Below are 24,269 nucleotides of genomic sequence, written 5' to 3' on the forward strand. Positions count from 1 at the left end.
AAATTGATGGATCTGAAAAGGTTTTCTGGTTTACCCTACACTCTCTCCTCCTCACACCCCACTCCAGTTTAGCTCCACAGCACAGCTTTGGCATGGGACAAAGGCTTCAATAGACAGGTGTGGTTACCAAGGCCTCTGGTGAAATTGACAGTGTGAAATGTGAACTGTATATTCCTCTCTGTTTGTGAGAACATTTTGTGAAGGGCCTGTCTTCTGATTGTTGAATACTACAGAGATAAAAAGCTTTCCATGAAGAAAATGATAAATAACACTTAGAAGGGAAACATTTCTGAAATGCTCTAAAAGCTGCTGATAAATGCCTGGGAGCACAAGGAATGGCTGCTCTTCTGACCCCACTAAAATTAGTTTGCTTTCCATTAGAAAAACCTGTTTTTCTTCCTTCAGAACAGAACACTAGATAAGATTTCAGCTACTGAGTGATATTTCACTTAGAAAGTAAGATGTTAAGATCTTAATACTTATAAAATTAACTTTTATTTCATTCTTCAAGTAATTAGGCAATGCTGACTTTGGCCACTGACTTCACTAAATCCTTAATATGGTATATAAAGGTTTCACTTTATTATTAACTCAAAGCTTCACATATTCCCACCTTATTTTCTGAACATATCAGACAAGATTATCTTCATGTTCAAGTTTTTTCCTTTCTATTGTTATGAGCCACTTATTATTTGGATCCCTTATCTAGACATTTCCTCTATTTTTTAATGCCCTTCTTGAAGCTCAGATTATATATTAATCATTCTGAGAATCATAGATATTTTTAAAGATAATTTTTTTCTGTCATGCCTTGATCTAGGCCAAGTGTTGGATTTACAGTAAAATAAATCAGACAGGTGCTTTTAATGAGGTAGTGATGTGAGGTTTTTAATTCTCCAGAGATTCTAAAAAGTTAATGAAGTTTTAAATTATGCTTTACTAAAGGCATCTAGAAGGTTAAAAGTTGTTCATATATCCTCCCTCACAAATAGCATAACCTCAGTTCAGTTCTCTGACTTAGTTATTCCTAACAACAACTATGTGTTTTTTCTCTGAAAATGAATGCATTTAAAAATTCACTGAGATCAATGCCCTCTATTTTCACCTACTCTGAATAGTAAATTTAGTTATTAGCATGCGCTTATTCTGAACACTCTGATTTAAAGTTTGTTTTACATTATCCCTCTAAAAACACATAAATTATATAGTTTTACTAATGAGAGGATTACAAAATTTTAAAATTTACATGCTTATTAAGTTTAAAACATCACAGTTCAGACTGTACTTAGAGTTACTTGCAAGCGTTTTGATTCCTCAATCTAAAAACATGAAGTGCTGTTGAGTTATATTAGTTCTTTGTATATTTTGGAAAGTAAATCCTTTTCAGATGTATCACTGGTAAAGTGTTCTCCCATACAATGGGTTCCCTATTTGTTTTGCTGATGGTTTCTTTAGCTGTACAGAAGCTTTTTATTTGATGCAGTCCAATATGTCTATTTTCTGCTTTGTTTCTAGTGACTTAGGAGATATATCAGGAAAATCATTGTACATTTAATATCTGAGATTTTACTTCCTATGTTTTGTTCTAGAATTTTTATGGTTTCACGACTTACATTTAAGTCTTTATCCATTTTGAGTTTATTTTTGTGTATGGTAAATTGGTGGTCTAGTTTCATTTTTTTTTTCATGTACCAGTTCACTTTGCCCAATGCCATTTAGGAAGAGACTGTCTTTGCTCTACTGCAGGCTCTTGCCACCATTGTCAAATAGCAATTGCTCATACAGGAGTGGGTTTATTCCTGGGCTCTCTGTTCTGTTCTATTGATCTATGTGTTTGTTCTTGTGCCAGTACCAGGCTGTTTTTATTACAGTGGTCTCATGGTATAGTTTGATACAGGAGTTGTGATACCTCCAGCTTTGTTCTTCTTTTGTAACATTTCTGAAATTATTTGGGGTCTTTTTTGGTTTCATATAAATTTTTGGAGTATTTGTTCTAGTTCTGTGAAGTATGCCATTGGTATTTTAATGGGAATTATGTTGTATGTATAGATTGCTTTGGGTAGAATAGCCATTTTAATGATGTTAATTATTCCAATCCATGAACACAGTGTATGCTTCCATGTATTTGTTTCTTCCTCCATTTCTTTCTTCAGTGGCCTATAGTTTTCAGAGTACAAAACTTTTACCTCCTTGGTTAAATTTATTCCTAGGTGCCTTATTTTTTTGTTGTTGTTGCAGTAGAAAATGGAACTGTTTTCTTAGTTTCCCTCTATGATAGCTCATTATTGATGTATAAAAATGCCATTAATTTCTGGTATTAATTTTGTATCCCACTACTTTGCCAAATTCATTTATTAGGTGTAGCAGTTTTTTGGTGGAGTGTTTAGGGTTTTCTATGTACAATATCAGACAAACAACCCAATTAAGAAATAGGCAAAAAACCTGAATAGACACTTCTCCAAGGAGAACATACAGAGTGCCCATAGATGTATGAAAAAATGTTCAACATTACTAATCATCAAAGAAATGCAAATTAAAACCACAGTGAGATATCACCTCACACCTGTATGAATGTCCATAGTTAATAAATCAACAAACAACAAGTGCTGGCAAGGATGCAGAAAAAAGGGAACCTTAATGCACTGTTGGTAGGAATGAAGACTGGTACAGCCAATGCAGAAAACAGTATGAAATTTCCTTAAAAAAAAACTAAAAATGGAACTGCCTTTTTACTCCATGATTTTGCTGCTGGGAATATACCCTAAGAATCCTGAAACACCAATTCAAAAGAGCCAATGTACCCCAATGTTCACAGTGGCACTATTTATAATAACCAAGTGCTGGAAACAGCCTAAGTGCCCACCAATAAATGAGTGGATAAAAAACTGGGGTACATTTACACGATGGAATACTATGCAGCAGGAAAAAAGAAGGAACTCCTAACCTTCATAACAGCATGAATGGGACTGGAGAGCATTGTGCTAAGTGAAACAAGCTAGTCAGTGAAAGACAAATACCATATAATCTCACCTGTAAGAGGAATCTAATGAACACAACAAACTAATGAATAAAAGAGCAACAGAAGCTTAGATACATAAAACAGACTGACAGCTACCAGAAAGGGGAGGGTGAGGGAGGAAGGCACGGGATAAAAGATGGTGATGGGATTAACCAAAGAACATTTGTGCACAACCCACGGACATGGACAACAATATGTGTTTGGCTTGAGGTGGGGAAATGGTCAGCTGAGCAGAAGTGAGGGGAAAAAAAGTGGGAACAAGTATAATGGCATAAATGAAAAATTAAAAATAAAATAAAAATATCAGATGCCTTCTACTGAGAAGTAAAAACTTAAACATTCAATAGTTATGTGAAGAAAGAGACTGAACTATGAAAAAGTCCTGTGCACAGAAGAGCACCACACTTAGTCTAATGCTTAGCTGCCGCCAATTTTTCTTCTTTTAAAGATCTTATTTATTTTATTTTTAAAGAGAGAGGAAGGTAGGGAGAAAGAGAGGGAGTGAAAGATCAATGTCAGAGAGAAACATTGATTGGTTGCCTCTCACACTCCCCCCACCAGGGTCTGGGCCCACAAACCAGGCATGAAGCCTAACCAGAAATCAAACTGGCAACATTTTGGTTTGTAGACAATGCCCAACCCACTGAGCCACACCAGCCAAGAGCATCGGCTTTTAATTATTAAAAACTGTTGAGCTAGGAGCCTCACATTTTCATTTTGCACGGGGCTTACTAGTTATATAACTAGTTATATAACTGGTCTTGCTTATACATACTATTTCATTGAGTCATCAAAAGAATCTTATTTCCTTTCTACAAATGAATAATCCAGGTACAGAGAAAATAAATAACTTGGAAAGATGTAATTGGTCACGCTGTAATTTTAAGCTAGGTTTATCTGACTCAAAAGCCAAGTTCTGTGTACCAATCTTACTATTAAACTAGCACATAACCTCAGATACTTACTTGCTATGGCCTTGGTGTTCTGTTCTGTTAGATGATATTGATTAAACCTGCTTCAGTTACAATGCATAATTATAGAACTGCTGTATGCAAGACAGAGTGGTGACTTGAACTCACATGAGCACTTCCAATGCTTTGAAAGGCAACAATTACTGAACAAATGGAAAGTTTTATTAACAAAAGCATAGTTCTGTATTCCTTAATGTGACCTAGAAAACTAATGTATATCTAATCAAATTAAAATACATTCCACTTAACAGTAAACTATATACATTTGAAACCTCTATAATTGTATTAACCACTGTCATCCCAATGAATGTAATTTATTTTTCTTAATTGCTACCACTGATGATATTGAATGAATTAAAATGAATGCATTTTTTTTACCTAGCCAGAGGACTTAACTTTGTTTAGCTCTTAAAAAATATGTCATGAGAACTTTGGTATAAGAGGGCAGCATAGGCAGACATGGCTCACCTCTTTGAACAACCACATCAAAATTACAACTAAAATATAGAACAATCATCACTCAGGAACATTAGAAATTGAGTTATATGGAAACCTGACAACTGTGGAATTAAAGAAATTACATCCACCCAGACTAGTAGGAGGGGTGCAGATATGGGTACCTCACCCACATGTGTGAAAAAAACTTGGGAAGAATATCTCAGGAGTGAGGAGTCCCAGGCCCACACCAGAACCCCCAGCCCAGGGTTGCAGTGAAAAGAAGATAAGCCCACAACGTCTGGCTGCAGAAAAACAGCACGGATTGAGTCAGTGGAAGAAACTGCAACAGCCACAAGCAATTCTTCTTAAAGAACCCACACACAGACTCACCTACTCAGACTCACTTCCTCTGAGCTCCAGTATCAGGGCAGCAGCTTGAAGGGCACCAGTGGAATACAGGGAGAAACTGAAGTGTCTAGCATTGAGGCAAGCAGAGGCCATTGTCCCTTTTCTAAATCCTCTCCTCACAAGGCCAGCAAGCTGATGTCATATCAAGGCTCCAACAACCTGGCTAACACTCACTAACACTGTTTGACCTGGCTTGGAGATCCCCAAAGACTCCCCCCAACCCAAGATGCTTTTCCACAAGAATGGCTGGTCCCAGCTCATGCTTCATAACTTCCTAAATCCTCTCAAACAAACAATAGCACACCTCTGTGAACTCCATGCCCAGCACTAGCAACAACCAGCCCAGATTCATAGCTTGGCTTCACCTGGGAATCTCCAAGCCCAGCACAAGTAGCAACCATCTCATATTGCTTTGTAACTCAGGCAGGGTGGCCCCAGGAAAACACCAGTGGGGGCTGACCTTGATCTGCACCAGCCAGGAAACCCCAGGGCCAGCACACCCAGTAGACACCTACAGACCACATCAGAGCACCACCACCATTTTCCCCCTGCACAGTGATCCTCCACAGAGGCCAGAGATTGGCACTAAGTGGTCACAACTAGTCCTTGCAGCTGGGTAGAATCCCTCCCATTGATCTGCCAACAGCGACCAAGGCTCATCTACAAGAGGAAGGTGTACTCAGCCCAAACAAAGGGTGCACCTCAAGTACCCAGCTAGGGTGATAGTGGAGCTGTGCCACTGGACCCTACAGGACACCTACTACATTAGGACATGCTACCAAGACACAGAGTCAAAGCAGTTCTATCTACTACATAGAAACAAACACATGGAGGCTGCCAAAATAAGTAGACAAAGAAACATAGCCCAAATGAAAGAACAAAACAAAACTCCAGAAAAAGAGCTAAATGAAATGGAACTAAGCAATCCCTCAGATGCAGAGATCAAAACACTGGGTACAGGATGCTCAAGGAAGTTAGTGAGGACTTCAACAGCATAAGAAAGATCCCATCAGAAACTAAGGATGCACTAATTGAAATAAAGAACAATTTACAGAGAATCAACAGTAGAGTGGATGAAGCCAAGAATCAAATCGATGACTTCAAACCTAGGAAGCAAAAAAGAACCAATCAGAATAATAAGAAAAAAAGAATCCAAAAAATGAGAGAGTAAGCATCCTCTGGGAGAACTTCAAGCATTCCAACATCTGCATAATAGGGATGCCAGAAGGAGAAGAGAAGGAACAAGAAATTGGAAATCTATTTGAAAAAAGAATGAAAGAAAACTTCCCTAATTTGGTGAAGGAAATAGACATTCAAGCCCAGGAAGCACAGCGAGACCCCAACAAGAAGGATGCAAAGAGACCCACTCCAAGACACATCATAAGTAAAATGCCAAAGTTTAAAGATAAAGAGAGAATCTTAAAAGCAACAAGAGAAAAGCAGTTAGTTACCTACAGAGGAGCTCCCATAAAAATTCCAGCAGATTTCTCAGAAGAAACTTTGATAGCTAGAAGGGATTGGCAAGACATATGCAAAGTCACAAAAAGCAGGGACCTACAGCCAAGATTGCTTTACCCAGCAAAGCTATCATTTAGAATTGAAGGGGAGATAAAGAGCCTCCCAGACAAGAAAAAACTAAAAGAATTAATCATCACCAAAGCATTATTATATGAAATGTTAAAGGAACTTATTTAAGAAAAAGAAGATACAAACTATGAACAATAAAATGGCAAAAAATACAGATCTATCAATGACTGAATCTAAAAAACAAACTAAGCAAACAAGAAGAACAGAGACAAAATCATGGATACAGAGAGCATTTTGATGGTTGCCAGATGGGAGGGGTTGTGGTGAAATGCATGAAGAGGTGAGAGGATTAAGAAATACAAATAGGTAGTTACAGAATAGACATAGGGATGTAGAGTATAGGAAATGGAGAAGCCAAAGAACTTATATACATGATTCATGGACATGAACAATGGTATGGGTATTGCCTGAGGGGTGAGGGTGCTGGGTGGAGGAGGGCAAAGGGGGAAAAATCAGGACAACTATAATAGCATAATCAATAAAGTATAATTTTAAAAAAGAAATTGAAAAAAAGAAATATGTAGTAAATTTTATAGTTCCTCTCAATGATGAAACCAAGTCAATTTTCAAACTACCCATCACAATAAAATGACAAAGTAACCAAGAATTCTAATTTAATGCATTTATCTTTACATGCTTCTTTTTCATAGACATTCAGTATCAAGTCTGTTATGAAATAACATATATAGACTACAGGGTTTTATGATAAATGAAATAAGTCATAGAAAGACACATGCCATATGGTTTCACTTATATGTAGAACCTAAAAAACAAAGCAAATGAACAAATAAAACAAAAACAGAACATCACAGAAACAGAGATCAAACAGATGATTGCAGGAGGAACAGAGACTAGATGAAAAAGGTGAAGAGAATATGGTTAATGATATTGTTATGAGTTTGCATGGTAACAGATGATTAAAACACAGTGTAGTGATCATTTCTGAGGTGTATAAATGTTGAATCACATTGTACACCTAACATTACTGTAATATTACATAACAACTATACTTAAATTTTAAAACATTTTACATATAAGTAAAATATGTAAAAGTGATTTTTTAAACTATAAAGTATTACCCAGATTCAAGGTATTAATTTTTATAGACTAAAAATCTGATTTCTAATATTGGATGTCCTTTTAAACAAATTATTACACAAAACTATGTGTATGTCTTTGAATTTAATCATCAAGGGATTTTATTTATAAGAGGTATTTTAATGCATAAACCATTTTGATCTTTAGTGAACATTATAGAAGATAAAAATCAGAATTGTATTAGGTAATAAACTAAAGAAAGCCAAAAAGTGAAGGTTTGATTCCCATTCTACATGAAAAACTCTTAGCCATCTGAAATAAGCCAGTCAGAGAAAGACAAACACCATATGATTTCACTGTGTGGACTCTAATGGACAAACTGAACTAACAAGCAAAACAGACAGATTCATAGATGGAGAACAGATGACAGCTAGTGGAAGCGGGGGAGGTTAGGGGGTGGTGGATTGAGCAAAAAAGAAAAAGGACTCATGGACAAGGACAACAGGATGATTTCTGGGGGGAGGAGGAATAAAGGGACTAAATGTTAATGGAAAAAATATAATAAAATTATGTATTAAAAAATAAAATAAATTTAAAAGCTAAAAAAAACCTTTTAGCTATCATATCCATGCTATCATCTCTGCCTTTGATTCTCAGTCCAAATGAAGAAACTTAAAAATTTTATTTACCTTATTGTCCCTTTCACATTATAATAATATTTTATATCAACTTTTCTCAAACTCAGCTGTATATTACAATCTTTTCAAGAGATTTAAAACACAATGATGCCTTGACTTCATCCCTAAAGAAATTAATTTCATTTGTCTGGATGTGACCTTGGTAATGGGAATATTTTTAACTCAGGTGATTTTATTGTGTAGCCAAAGTGAGAACCAATATTTAAGGTATTCTATAGCTTAACAATTTACCAGCTGAATATATTATCATCATTACTATTTAAAGTACATATAATTTTTCCATAACTTTTTAATATTCTTAAAAGAATATAACATTAACTTGTTTTTTCTCTTTTACAAATATAAAATCCAAGGCAAAGTACATTTATATATGTGGGTACTAGTGCAGAAATAGGAAAGTAAAACATCAGCATGATGCTTCAAATGGCTCAAAACACTTTTACATATTAACTGACTTCATCTAATCAATAATGCTGATAGGCATAACAGTTTCTGTTTTATTGACTAAAAAGCCAAGATTCAGAGAATTTAACAGTCTTGCCTGTGGTCACAACAATCTAGAAGTCAAGCTGGAATTAGAACCCAGTTTCATGAGTCTATGACTCTGACATCACACTATGCAGCCAAACTCAGAAGTCAAGAGTAAGCCCATGTTGGAAGAGTAAAATGATGGGAAAATGCACCCACAAGTCCATGTCTGCCCTAGACAGAAGTTCATACCCACTAACTGGCCTAACATATCAGGATGGCCAGAGCTCCGTTGCTGTCTCCTGCCAGTTCTGTGACTGTGCTTTCAAACTAAAGTTTGTGCCTGAAGGAGAATGTATAAGCTTACATTAAAATTACATTAGATCAGCCTCTGTGCACGATACAAAATGATCAGCATCTATCCTATTCAAGGGGGGGGGGGGGAAAAAAAGCTCCAAAACTTTCCTGGAAGGGAATGCTTTAGTCTACTCCAGGAGAAATAACTTTAATACTTAACAATGTGAGAGAGAGGGGGCCAGGAAGAGGTATAAGAGGTAAAGGAAGGATAAATGGTGATGGAAGGAGACTTGACTTTTGGTGGTAAATGCACAATACAATATACAGATGATGTATTATAGAAGTATACACCTGAAACTTATATAATTTTATTAACCAATGTCACCCCAATAAGTTAAGTTAAAAAATGTAAAGAAATGAAAATATGTGAAGTAGATGCAGCAGTTGACTAAGAGACATAATTTCAGACATGTCTTTAGATCAGATGCTCTGGTCAGCTGCCTGAAGGGTTCACAAGGGCTCCAGGTAAGGCTTTCATCTACTGGGGCCAAGTGAAGAAAACTACATTATTCTGAGTGTTTGATGTATGAAAACTTTAAAAGATTTGTTTTATTTAAATTGTGATTTTTTTAACTAACAGGCAATAATTTAATAAAGATGATTAGAAGATGAATATTGAAATGACTTTAATATATGTTATTTACTCACTGATTTTAGGAACAACCCATACCTTATCCTGCTCCATGTAAAGTATTGCTATTTATAAATATTTCCCCATAAAATTGTATTGCTCAGTCACCAAAATAATAATGCAACTCTGAAATTATAATTCATAGTTTGACACAAATAATGTGTAATTCAATACCACAAATTATACAAATTGACTTTATAATTCTGTGCAGTTGATTTTTGTAACACTGCAGTTGGAATCAGAAGGCCTCTTTCAGGATTCCACCCACTAAATATGTATATGCTCTTGTTGTTTCCTGAAGTGTAAAAAAACAGGAAATGAAGTGAATAATCTTTAGAATTTATTTACAGACTAAAAAAGCATTTGAGTTCTTATTTCCTAGATACATACAGAGTTGGCTAATTTTTCTGAAAAATCTAGAAAATGTTACATCAGATAATTTTATTTATCAATTTTATATTAGTATGTCTTTTCAGAAGATTTAATTAGGATTTTGAGTAGGACTTGAATCTTTAATTCACAACAGAAAAAGTTAAGAAAACAGAAGGTTCAAAATATTATTCTTGATTATTAACATTTATATGTTTTATAATTATTACATTTTTGAGCCTAATACAAGCTCATTAGAAATTTTGGGAATGCAGAGAATTTTGATATGGATTTTGTGTGGCTATGCAATGCGCAGGTGAATTACACCTCCCAACACATGCACATGCATGCTCACACAGGGCTTATATGCACACACATACATGGAGTGCTGCTGTTTCCTTTGTTCTTGCTCCTGGGTTTTAGAGCAGAGCAAGACCCAGTTAGATCACTACCTGCCAAAGAAATTATAGATGATTATCTCACAGGGCCTTACTGCTACATAACAACCCATTTTGTCATGGACTTGTCTAAGATAAACCCAGTATTTTGTTAGAGCAAAATTAGCACAGACCAGTTATTAAGTGAAGTCAAATGATGACAGTAGACTCCGAAAGATGCAAATTCACCACTGACTGCCAGGATGTCACTTATATCTTCAGCCAGATATTTTGAAAATTGTTTTCAATATCTTAATAGCAAATTGAAATACTGATTCTCATTAAATAAGCTATTAGCTTTCTAGATATAACCTTTTGCTAGGACACTGCTCCTCTTATTACAGACTGTTTCTTGACCGTGAGGTATTCTCTCCTCTTATATTTCATGGCCCCTTTGGGCCTTACCAGGCAAGTGGAACTCCTTATGTGTGAGATGAATACTTTCTCCGACATGTTTTATGGTACACAACAGTCACAACACAACTTATCAGCCATGCTGTAGTATACCATAGCTTCAGATAAGAATTTATGGTTGTCACATTTATAAAACCACAGTGTCATATTTATTATTTCTAATATTGAAACATATACTGAGAGGCCACAAGAAGGAGATGGATCACGGAGGCAGCCAAAGAGCCGAGTTGGGGAAGAGAAGGCAGAGGAGGCATGGAGTGCTACAGGAGGAAGCCTGTGCTGGGGAAGACTGGCAGAGCATTCGGTTCTGGTGGAATTGTCAGTTTAGGCTTTTCCTTAAAATGTGAAAATAAATGCAAAATTTTGGGAATGGACTCTGAGGTCCATTCTGCAAGTGGAGAGCTATGCCTTTTCTGGAGAGTCGGGAGACACTCCTGGGACCAGTGTTATAGTTGAAGAAAAAGTTGAACAAGTGGATGGAGAAAGTAACAATAAAACATTGCTAATATATAAATGACATACAATGAAGAAGCTTAACATGACAAGAACTCTTATAACAGAAAATAAGGAAGGAGAAGAAAACATAGGTTAGTTCACCTAGTTCTCTGAAACTAGGTGATTCAATATTGGCTTTGACAGTGACACATTGCTACCAGGACCTTTTTTTGTACTTTGCAGTGATAACTACATGTAGTATGTTAAATATATTATTGAGTGTGCTCCACGAATAGTACTTGGCCAGGTAGCTCAGTTGGTTAGAGTATCATCTCCATATGCCAGGTTGTGTGTTCCATCCCCTGTCAGGGCACATGGAAAGATCAATCCATGAATGCATAAATAAGTGGATCAACAAATTCTTCTCTCCCTCTCTCTCCCCCCTCTTCTTCTCTCTCTCCTCCATTACTCTCTCTCTCTCTTTCTCAAATTAATCAATAAAAAAATTTTAAGTACCAAACATAGATTTAAAATTCAGTTAACCTCTAGCAGAGGGCACTAAGGACATATAAGAAATCTATTTGCTTTGCATTGAAAATAGTGGTGAAACTCTTATTAGAGGGGAGAAGGAGTGTGAGCTGAATCCAGAACACAGAGCACTTGTGCGAGGTTAAATGGTGAGATAATAGTGAGAGTAAGCAACCTAAGTGCCTATCAGTAAATGAGTGGATCAAAACACTGTGATACATTTACACAATGGAATACCATGCAGCAGAAAGAAAGAAGGAACTTCAACCCTTCACAACAACATAAATGGGACTGGAAAACAGTATGCTAAGTGAAATAAATCAGGTGGTGAAAGAGAAATTCCATATGATCTCACCTATAAGTAAAACCTAATCAACAAAACAAACAGGAAAACAAAATATAACCAGAGACATTGAAATAAAGAACAAACTGACAGTAACCAGAGAAGAGGAAGGTGAGGGATAATAGGGGAAGAGCCATCAAGGAACATGTATAAAGGACCCATGGACAAAGCCAAAGGGTGTAGGCTCAAGGATGAGGGGCAGGGTTGTGGTTGGGTGAAAATGGAGCAACTGTACTTGAACAACAATAAATAAAGAAAAGAAAATAGTCGTGAGGAGTTTGACAAGAAAGTTGACATTATTTGCAACCCCTAGAGAAATCAGCAGTCTTCTTCTTTTTTTATTATTAAAATTCTTTTTAAGTGGAGAAGATATGATGATAGCAGTTTCTGGATTCTCAACATATAACCTCAGAGGATCTCCTGGAAACTTTTGGCAGCGACAACACTTTTGCCAAGACACTTACAGCTGAAAGAAGTTGGCTTTATATGTGAGGGAGGAACTGGGACCACAGTTGCTATTCCTGAGTCTAGTTGTTAACTAGTGTTCATTTACCCTTCTCCAGTTGCTGAATGTCTCAGACCAGACTTTAGACCAGTGCTTCTTGTACCTGTAGCAGGCACATATTTGTAGAGATGAACAAATAATCACCTGATGGTTTAAAAGCTCGCTGCTCAAAGACATATTTGAAACTCTTGTGAATATGACTCTAGTGATGAATACTCATGGCTTAATGGATTTATTGTCTTTTAAGGAATAAATATGTGAAAATACATTAATCATGAAGAAATTAATTATACTAACTACATATAACTATATAGCAAATCTTTCTTTTTATCACATATATCCCCAGTCTACCCCCTTTTCAGGCACTCTGAAAGTAACAGGAAGAAGGAGGTACTTGAAGTTCCAGAATGAACTTGAGAAGGGGATAATATCAGATAAACTTAGCTAGCATTTAGATACTCTTTTATTAAAAGAAATTATAGAATTCCTCTCCTATAATCTTTAGTAATCTGATAGATCTTTATGAAGATTTAGGCATTATGTTTAATCACATAATTTAGTAACTGATTAAATATGTGTATATATATGTATGTATATACATTTGTGTGTGTATATATGGGGGAAGAGGGGCAGAGGCAGTTCTTAATGTACTTGGCACATATGAAATTTATTTCCTTAGATTTGTAGTGCCTTCCAGATTGACAATAATATAAAATAGACATAGTCAGTACCTTGCAAGAGGACTAGAAAGTATCCTCAACAATTTACTTTGTAAATAAAATCTGTTGCATGTGTTATCTTTCAGGTTTTATAGTGGCCTGGGAAAAGCCAGAGCACATATACCTTCTATATATTATATTATGCAATATAAAATTTTACATTAGAAAGAAATAACCTATGTCTTAAGTATTTAATTAGAAATGCACAGATATATGGGGAAACACAAAGGTAAAATGTTTAAGTCATGTAAGTTTTTCTTCCCATTTTCCAATTAACCAGTAAAAACAAAAACATAAAAAGGACTACAAAATAAACTGGTGTATTGAATAAAGCTAAAATATTCCTTGGAGCTACATCAAGTTATTATACATTCATATCCACAGATTGTGAACTTTATAAATACAAAACTATTATAAGCTGTACTTTCTATTACCCTGTGATAACCAGCTTTAACAAATCTAACTTAATTAAAGGAAAACTTGTAATTAAACATATCTTTTCAATAAAAGTATGGGAGAGTACTTATGGCAACTGTAGTTTCCCATAATTTAGAACTATTCATTACTGACTCTATCATAAAAATTACATTAGTGGATAGTTTTTGCCTTTGTGTTATAAGTGAACTGTGAAATATTTAAATATTCTGTTCACTATTATGAAATATGACAGTGAATTAAGAATAGTTCCATTAAATGGCCAAACCTAATTTACCCAGTGCCCAAAGACTCACAATTGATGCTGATTAAATCAGGGATGGAACTCAAATTTGCCCTGAATTATCTACGAAGTAGGGAGTAAAGGTACCTTGAAAATAAAAATATAGATACTTACCTGTCAGGAGAGATACTATGATCATGAAAATAAAAACATAGAGAGCATTTTGGACACATGCATTTGCCGATAAGCAAATTAATAGGCTAAGCAAGATTGCTGGGGAAAACATTAAGCTACTTAAAAAAGCAAATATTTCCAATCATCTTTATGATCTTTTTCAGTATATATTTATATGAACACAAATTTATGCTAATATATTTCTTTAGATATTTTTTCTTAAGTCTATATTAGTCTTTTTCCTGCTAATCTCTAGTTACACTTGGTTCACCAAGTCTCAGTACTTGCTCCATACTTAAAAGTTATAAAAGTGTTTTCTTTATTCACATAACCAAAGGGTATACTACCTCTGTGTTTTAAGTCCTTCAGTCATCTGGGGTCACCCCCATCTCATTATACATAGAAAGCTGGCATTTTCACCACACACATGATCATCAAGAATTCCTAAGTTTGTTATAGTTTCCCTAGGTCATTCCTGACACTGATTTCCCTCCCATGAAATTCTTGACCTACATTTTTTGTGTCCACTCTTGTCTATCATAGTAGAGTCATCTTTACTATGGCCTTACCTCAAGGTGGGTGCACTCCCAAGGCCATCACTTTCCCACATTACAAAGCGCAAGGACCCTGTGTTTACCAGACTTTCATTGTTGATTTGGGCTTGGAGAGGTAATATAGCACACAATATTAGACTATTAGCCCTCCAGTCCTAAATAATTTTTGACTATTCCCTGTTACAAATAATTTGTCCATACTCTTGATCTCTTTCTTTTTCAGTGTTCTCTTTCTTCCAAGACCTCTAACCACCTCTCCAGAAGCTGGTGCTAAATCCAAAACACTTTTACTGAGTATTTCATTTGTCCTTTGTTTCACCCTCACTCAACTTATGGCCAAAAGTTCTCCCCTTTCTCAAACTGAAACCCCACTATATCTAAACAATAGAATTATCTACCAAGGAGATGAATTATACTACTCACCTAAAATGCAGTAGCAACTTACTTAAATAGCCATATTTTTCCTCACTCTACATTTTCAAATTTTCTTTTACTTATTTATACAGTTCTTTCAAATTAGTCAGAATATATGTACATTTAAAGTAGAGAATTCAAATAATTCACAATCTTTTTAATATAAGGTTTTTAACTTTTAAAAACTGCTTATCAAAATTTAGTTCTGCACACAATAATGAATAAATACTAATATCTGCTCACCAGGTAATTTCAAGCTAGATTCAATCATAACTAATGCCAAAAGAAACACTTAATATTTTGTCAGAGTTTATACTGTGTTTTGTGTACCAAGTCAGCATAGACTAACCCCGAGAATTAAGTAAAATGTTCATTGCTTTCTGGGATGCAGTATTTGAAGATGTTTAGTTTTGATGTGTATTTGATTACCTTTTTATGTCTTTTTTACATAGTTTTGTGTGAGAATAGAAAAAAATCCTGGCCTTGGATTTAGTATCAGTGGTGGAATTAGTGGACAAGGAAACCCATTTAAACCTTCTGACAAGGTAAGAAGTGAATATCTTATTGACCATTTTAATTAGAAAAACAGTCTTTTACTGCAGAAAAAAGTGTTGAAAAAATTTTAAGTGCTTTTACTGTGCTTTAATAAGCCACCTGTCTGTGAAGCCAATTAGAAACTTTCTCAGCACTGGGAAAAAGAATTCACTGAAATGCTTAACAAATCCTAAGAATATAAAAATAAATTTAAGCATTCTCTTTGAAAAGACAATTGTTTTTGACCTTTTGTTTTGTTCACAATCATATGCATTTGTAAAGCTATTCATGTAATTTCTGATAAGCTGTTTTCAAACCTTTACTTGTAGACCACTTTTGGGGGAAAATATTTCCTCTCAGGAATAGGATGATTCAATTATGATTCAATGTCAGGGCCTGCTGACTGACATCACTTCAATTCATCATGTTTGTAAAGTATTTCATCAATAGAATTGTAGAACTGTAAGCCACAGAAAATAAATATTGCATGAGAAAATCAGAGTTAGCCGTGGCAGAGGAATCAGGTCCTTCCCTCATGCATTCCCATCTGTCAAACCGTGGGTGAAGTTTTGCCACCACATCCAACTCTGACCTCAACCTCAGCCTGAACATTCGACATGCTGCCTGTGCTCACATCTGGACTGCCTGGTCCTATTGCGGACCATCTGACTTTTTTTTTTTTTAATTTACCCTGAGCCACATAACCTTCCCTGCTACCATCACTGTTTAATATGCTTGGTTTTGAACCAATTAGTAATTACAATTTGATAATAATTGAAACTATCTGCTTTGGACCTAATCAAATGTAATTGCATTAAGTGACATCAGAAACTTTAGGATGATGAAGAAAGACAGACATTAGATATGAAAACAACCTCCACAGGCTCTCTATCTCCTTATACATCACAACCTGGTACATATGCTTCCTACTCACCGTTAAAACAATAACCCACACACCAACTTCTGATCTTAAGACCTGCTCCTAGAAAAACTTTAGTGCCCCTACTCTGGACGTTTCTATAACCTGGAACAGATACTTTATCCCATATTTTCCTCCACCTCTTCCCAATTTTGTTTCCTACAGTTCCTGTTCCATGCCCTTCTTCCTTTCCTTTCTGGAGAAAAGGAAGAGAGAATTGAGCAAAAAGGAAAAAGAACTGATGGGAATCGACAACAATGGGGTGATTGTGGCGGGGAGGGGAGGACAGGGGTGTTAAATGATAATGGGAAAAATACAATAAAAATGTAAAACAAAAAAAGAAGGGAGGAAGAAGTTGGACTAAAAGTAGGGATTATTCACACTATACACATTAAGGCAGAGGGACTAAAAAGAAATCCTCAGTGGCCATAGATGGAAGCCCCTTTGGTCAACCAATTGGAGCAACTATTTATAAATAAGGAATGTATGCAAGGCAGAGAAGTCTGTGCACAAGCATTTTTATTCTGAAGTGTTGTTGAGGATAACCATCCACTTGGTAGATTTAAAATATTCATGTTTGGTAAGACTAAGTATTTACTGAATTTGAACAAGTAATTATCTTAAGATAGAAGTAGGAAAGTTCAAATTTATTAGAAACATATGATGATATTTTTAAAAAACTGAAATCATTATATCTTATTCATCTTGAGCCCTCTTTGTCTCTGGTTTTACATCTCCTCTGTAAGTCCTTTCAATGAAAAGTTAGTGACCTTATCATTGTTAAGATAGTTGAAATCCAAAAGACATGTTTTTCTCTCCTTTCTCCCTAGCATATACATTTTTTATTATATTGTTGGAAGTCAAGGGGTAAAAGTTTTAAATTAAGGATGAACAAATTGCTAAATTGTCAAGTATCTAAATATTGCTATTGCTTTTCTACTGTTATTTCCAGCTGAAGGAGACAGTAGATGTGAGGCTTTCAAATAATCGCCTGTAATTCTTCCACTATAATGAATATGAACACTTTATAACTATTACTTTAATTTCTCATTTATAACATTTTGATGACTCTAGTTTGACTGAACTATTTCTATGATTTTATAATTTGCTCTTTTGGCTAAATGAAACAGATACAGAGCTAGAATCATACAATATTGTGCCCATTGAAAGATTTGCCCTCAAAAGCACTTTTCTTTGGCCAATTACTCTCTAAAACACTTCAAATGTGAAAACTGAAACTCTATTATTGCAAAATTGATTGAAGTAATTAAAAGTTCCAAATCCACAGAAGACTCTCAAAACTGCTCTTAATTTATTGACCATTTTTGGTGCCATGCCAAACATCAGAATTTCATCCACTTCCAAGGAAAGGGATTAATCTCTTAGAATTCAATTACATTTCTCTAACCCCAGTGCCCCATTCTTGTCATGGATGCATAAAATTTAGAGCGGAACCCAGTGCCTATATCAATCCCAAAATATCAGACAGTAGAAGAATGAGCTTTAAAAATTCCTCTTTCCAGTGTTGAGAAACACTGCTTTTTCATGAGTTGGCTCATTTACAGCTGAGGGTGAGAAAGGCAAATTAAACAGATGTTTAAATTCAGCAGATACTGAGTGGGAGATGGATACTTTGTAAGAAGCCCTAGCCATGCAATAGCTTAAATTTAATATGATACATTTTCCCTTCCAATAAACAAGTGATGGATTGGAAATATCCTCAGAAGCACACTATATTATTTTACTTACTGTTCATGAATGTTTGGATGTTTTATAATGCTACTCAAAATTCTAAGTATCCATGATATCTGAATGTCTTAGAGGCAATGAGGACTTTCTGTACTAACATAGCCAATAGATTTATTCCATTCTTTGCATTAAGATTGATGGGAATCACTGTTTTAGCCAAATGCCAAGTATCATCATGAGATAACATCCAAAATGACTACCTGACATACTGCCAAATAAGGAGAGGATGAAGTTCTCATTTCAAAAGGCTGGGAGTGTAGGACTGTGGCAAAAGCAAGCTGTGTTGTTCAGTCTGACAGAAGTTCCAATTCATATTCTGGAAATATGAATAAGGCTCTTGCAGAAAACTCTTGGGGACAGCCCAGAAGTTAACTGAGACTTCAGGGAGAGCTCAGGATTAAGAAGCCAATATGGGCACAGGTTGGTGCCAGACTTTGAGTGTTTACACCAGCATCTGATCTTGCAAACTTAACTCTTCTTGAAGGCCCCAAAGTAGTCCTAATCAACTGTTGTCTCCTCAAGTTAAACAGATGAAGCACAATTTTCCTGTGGCTTATATCATTGCGAGAACAATGGTTAGTAGTTGAGCAACCCAATTCACTCATCATGGAGTTCATTAAGTTGGGTTCACCGCCAGGTGAAAACTGTTTTTACATATGTGAAAAGAGAAAGCTGTAGAAAACTGGGTAAAACTGGCCCTGCCTGATGCTTGCCTCTGCCCTCTCACTGAAGTGGGTGGAAGCCACAGTTGAGTTTATTACGACAGAGAAATAGTGCTGTCAAAGTGGCAAGGTGCTAAAGAAAGGTGAAAGATTTTGATCCAACAAATATGATGACAATAATCAAACTAATGAAAATGATAGCCTTTTATTAAGTCCCTACAATGCATGGCTTATTAGGTTCTTCATATACATGAAGTTATCTGATCCTCATAGCAACTAGTGTTACTTGAGTATTATTATTCCCCATTTTTCTGAGGCTCAGTGGGGTTAATTAAGTTGCGCAAGGTCATTTAGCTGATCTGTGGCAGACAAAATTTGAACCCAAATTGATCTGACTCCAGATCCTTTTCTCTTAATAAGCCCTATGATACATGCCTCTATCTGCAAATGCCACTTAGCAGAAGAGCCACATGACAAATTTATACCCTGTAGAGTTGAGACAAATATGATATTCTAATATTGAAAGTATTACAGAGCCCTCTAATTAGTCCTGATCTAGATATTTCCTTCAACAAGTCCTTGGAAGTCAGCATGTATTCTCTATTGAACCTAGATAATTAGAGGCATACTGTACACAGTGGATTACTAAACAATTAGAAAACTTTTGAACTAAGGTATCATTACAGTGGTGATTCTGCCAATGGAACAAATCACAATAACCTTTGTCTATATTTAAATGTTCATAAAGTAATATTTCATAATCACAAAGTACCAGTAATTTACCAATACAATTTTCACATTGTATTGGTGAATTAGATGTTAGAAAGAAGAACCTGGATTAATGGATGAGTAATATAGTGACTTCATAAAGCAGCCCAAGACCCTGCAAATTAATGAATTTTTAGTGATGCATTCATATAGGTCTTCATTCTGGGACTGGTATACCTCTCCTTGTCTCATTTGCACAGATAGGACTAAGCTCCTAGAGTTTGAATCTATTAAGGAAAACTCATAGACCCTTTCTCTATGTGCTCTAAATGCATAGCACTGAGTAGTCCCATGAACGATTATCTAGTCATAGGATCACAATGAAAGCTACATCATGGATATTCTCAAAACACTTGACAGCAGGATGTATACATACTTGGCCATTGGAATCAAAAAATCACTTATTCTCCATAGTTTCTTACAAACTATGGTACAGGTAAAATTCCAAGCCAAGGAAGAATATTGGAGGCACGGCACACATAAAATATAATCTCCAATAAACTCTAAATAAATTTTTTGGAATTTAACAGTAAATTACTATATTTTCTTCTACATAACTTCTAAAATATTGACTCCAGATGCCAAAATGGCCTGCAAAGGACTTAAGCCTGTTCTTTATACCCTACCTTCCACCCCTAGAAAAAAAATGGGACTTTTTTCTCTGTGAAGATGCATATGACATCAAGTAAAAATATTTTTACACTTAACATTAAGAAGAGAAAAAGGGTTAGATGTGCAGAATCAAAGCAATATGTCAGATTTGGGGGGGGTTGCAGTGACACCCATTTAAATCTGCTTTTAAATCCTTGTAATTTTCCTGATTATCTTTTTCTTGTTTTAAAAAAAGGCAGCTATGTCCTCAGAGTTCTAGTCTCTCACAAAGAGATAGTAGTCAGTAACTGAACCAAATCCTTGTTCTTTTGTAGCTAAACATGGTTTAAAAAACTAGACATCAGTCAAAAGGAGCAAGGGAGTTTGGTGTGGACACCCTTAGATGAAGAAAAAGCCATGTAAAACAGGTATAAAGAATTTAAGACAAGTAAAAAGGAAACCCAAGTAACTGCAAAATACTTATCTTGAAACATTGTTCTCTTTTGGGTGTGTGAAGAAATCATTAGAACTCTTAAGTTCTGTGAATTCAGACTTAAACCTTCCCTGTTATCCATTTAGATAAGTTAAGCAAGAGGCACAAACAAATGAGAATAGATTTCTAGGAAAGGCTTGTACACCAAGTTTATCTGAAGGTCCTAGAACTATGCTGGAAAGGTACCCTAGTTAATCAGAATTTAGAGTCAGCTATTGTTTTTTTTTTTTTTTTTCAAAAAGCACACACACAATGTATATATAAAGATAAGGATTATGTTTAGTCATATACAGGCTAGATAACCAGATTATATATATAAAGATAAATACAGAGTTAGATTAAGCAGTCAGTATATTTTAACAGTTTAGGATTACTGTATAAAACACAATGTGTTAACCATTAAATAAAGCCATGTTAAATTTAAAATATTCGTAATTTGACTAAATATAGCTTATAACAAAACAATTTTTTTCATGTCAAAACCTTATATTAGCACAAGTGACAAAAAAGTTTTGACTACATTTTTTAATTCATTATTTTAAAATGGTGCAGATAATGTCAAAAAAATATACCATTGAAAGGGCTTTGAAGAAACCTGAAGAATGATAATCAAAAAGCTGATTACTGATACTATTTTAAGAATAGCTAAGAAGAAGAATCCACAACCACCTACGGTTACCCACTACTGTTTTCAATAGTCTCCACTATTTTAGGCTGCATGAAGCTGAGCAGGAAAGCTATTTAGGGGCTCTGACAGAATCGGCAAACTGTGTAAAACTCAGCAACCAGTTGAGATCTCATATTAAATATAGGCTTTAAAGAATATTTCTTTGTTTTCCAAAGAGATGAGAAATCTGGAAATACAGTAGATGGAGAAGTATGATTTACTTTTACATTTACTTTTAAAAGAAAATATCAAAATCAAATGAAAGAAACCCTTTTTTAAATTCAAGAATTTCACCAAGAAATACACAGGAAGCAATGTTACTTTCACCCACAATAGACAGACATAGCAGAGATGGTTAATTTTTAGATCATAATTGTAATACCGGAGCTACTAATCAAAGGGAATTATAACATAACCAAAGCCAAACAAAATCTTAACTTTTACATTCAAATTCCCCTAAAGATAACCCATGATGATCAGCCTCAAACTATAAAAAATAACCTATTGGGCAACTTGTCATTTTAACAGGAATCTCAGATAAAAGGGAACGAACTGCTTGTTTTTAAAAAGCTTTTAGCAAATCAGAAGAATAGTATCTTTAAAAAGATGCTTCCTTTTCCCTACTGAATAAACCTTTACAATGATCTAAAAGCATGATGCAAGTCTAAGCAGCAAGTAACGTGTATTTCTGCTGTTAGGATCATCTACCTGCATTATATTGTCACTAAGATATTTGTGAGCACACAGTACTTTTTATGGGCTTTATTAATCTTCTCATTGTAATAAATATTTTACAAATGCAACCAAGTAATTTCTATTTTGCTATTTATTTAAAAATCTGTGGCAGTTTGAAATTCCTTTAAACATCTGTTCATAAGATTTTTGTGGAATGTTCCAAGCACTCTGGTCAGCCTGAGAATTTTATTTCTATCTCTTTCTTTCGAGGTTCAGATTTGGTAAGCTTCTAAAGTAGTTCCCCTTTGTGTTCAACTGTTAACGGAGTTTATATCAAAGCATCATACTCAGCTGCCAATGCCCCTTTTTCTTTCTCCCCCTTTCCTTCCCTCCCCTCTCTCTTCCTCACTCCCCATCTCCTTTACTTTCTAATGGCCCTGGGACAAATCCCTTCTCTTGCTGCATATAAATTCCTCACTTTTTACGGTGGCAAATTGTTCAAAGCCTAAGATTTGAGACACTTAGCAATTAATCTTAAATTATTCTGGCATCATACTTTTGATCCATAGAAAGAAAAACTAGTGATAATACCTTTTTCCTTGATGTGTCAACTCTTCTAATAGTCACAAGGACTAAGTAAAAAACCTATACACAAAAGGGTATTGTGTATGTGTAGTAGCACTTGTATAAGCCACAACACAGTTTCATATTAAGCTTGCTCAACTCATTAAAAAAAATATTATTTGCCAAATTTTCAGCAAAAAAAAAAAAGGGTTTCCCTTCAGAAACTATTGAATCTGTAGCTGTTGTTACTTCTGTGAGTCATTTTTTTCTTCCAGATATACTCTTTGAACTTTCATAATTGTATGAAAGCATGAAATACTATACTTAATATTTAACCAATGTGCTTTGGATTGTAATTTAATAGTATGATATTTTTATTTGAGATCTGGCCTTCCTAGAAACCAATTCCTTAACATCAGTGAAAGCCAAGATTTTTCAGAATTTTAAAGAAAAGCAGATTTCATAAATTGAAGCTGCAGTCCCCTTAAGACAAGTTCTATTTTGGTGTCTCCATTTACCATAGCTGAGACTGTCACAGCCATTCACCTTCCTCATTAAAAAGCCATAGAGAGTTTCTTTCGTCTCTAAAGTTAGAATGTTAAATCTTGGCCTTGTACATGAACTTTCTGAGCACTTTAAAGTTTATGTCCAGCAGTTGTATGTGCTAAGTAACCAGCAAGACAAGGTCAGATCTCAACAGCATGAGAAACCTCCGGTACTCACCCTTTTTCAAAACTACTTGTGACAAGTAAAACTCGTTAAAGCTTCATTATCAGTACCTCCGGAAAAACTATTTATGACTTATATAAAGACTAGTTTAAAAATGGGAAGAAATATGAAATGGCAATAGGTCACGCCTATTAGTAGCATTCAGCCAGCCCTCTGTAGATTAACTTTGGTTCCAATCTATGGGCGTCCCACTGTGATATGTGAGTCCGTGGGGTCTTGCCTGTCTCCAGCACACCCAGATGTTGGAGTTTAAGAGCCTAAGAGCGAAGGCTCCCATGCCTAAGAAAGAACCGCAGCACTTATCTTGTTGCTCTGGTGTGAGACGCCCTCTAGAGGTGGTGTTAAGCGAAAACCACATGCTGTCAAGACACTAAAGAAGCTGAGAGCTGGTCCTGAGGTACCAGACATTACAAAAACACACTCAGTGATGCCCTTAAACCATTAACTAGATTCCAGCAGCCACAGCTATAAAGAGCTGGTGCTCCTGACTTGGAGCTACCAAAGGAAGTAGCCCCTAGAAATTACCAGGAACCCGCAGAAGGCCCTTTCCTTGGGACCCATGTCCACTGCTGAGAGTGAACAGTAGCTGGAGTCATTGCCACTAAGAGCCACCACTCAGAAAGCCACAGATGAGACAGGAGAGACTTTACAGTCCTCTTCACATCCCTTCTCTAAACAAGAGATGCAAGTCCTCTTACCTGTTGGAAATTCAAGGAAACAATAACACATGTTGGCCTGTCAATATACTCCAAC

The 24,269-nt window shown here is 35.5% G+C and overlaps 1 protein-coding gene across 1 annotated transcript in view; it reads left to right on the forward strand.

Moving 5' to 3' along the window:
• The window catches only part of LRRC7 (leucine rich repeat containing 7), a 464,523-nt gene that overhangs the window by 418,980 nt on the left and 21,274 nt on the right, over positions 1-24,269 (forward strand). The window contains exon 25 of the mRNA XM_028512216.2: positions 15,618-15,710. Coding sequence (XP_028368017.2) covers positions 15,618-15,710 — 93 coding nt within the window. The remainder of the gene's footprint in view (positions 1-15,617; positions 15,711-24,269) is intronic.

Source organism: Phyllostomus discolor, chromosome 5 (assembly GCF_004126475.2).
Source record: "Phyllostomus discolor isolate MPI-MPIP mPhyDis1 chromosome 5, mPhyDis1.pri.v3, whole genome shotgun sequence".
NCBI lineage: Eukaryota > Metazoa > Chordata > Mammalia > Chiroptera > Phyllostomidae > Phyllostomus > Phyllostomus discolor.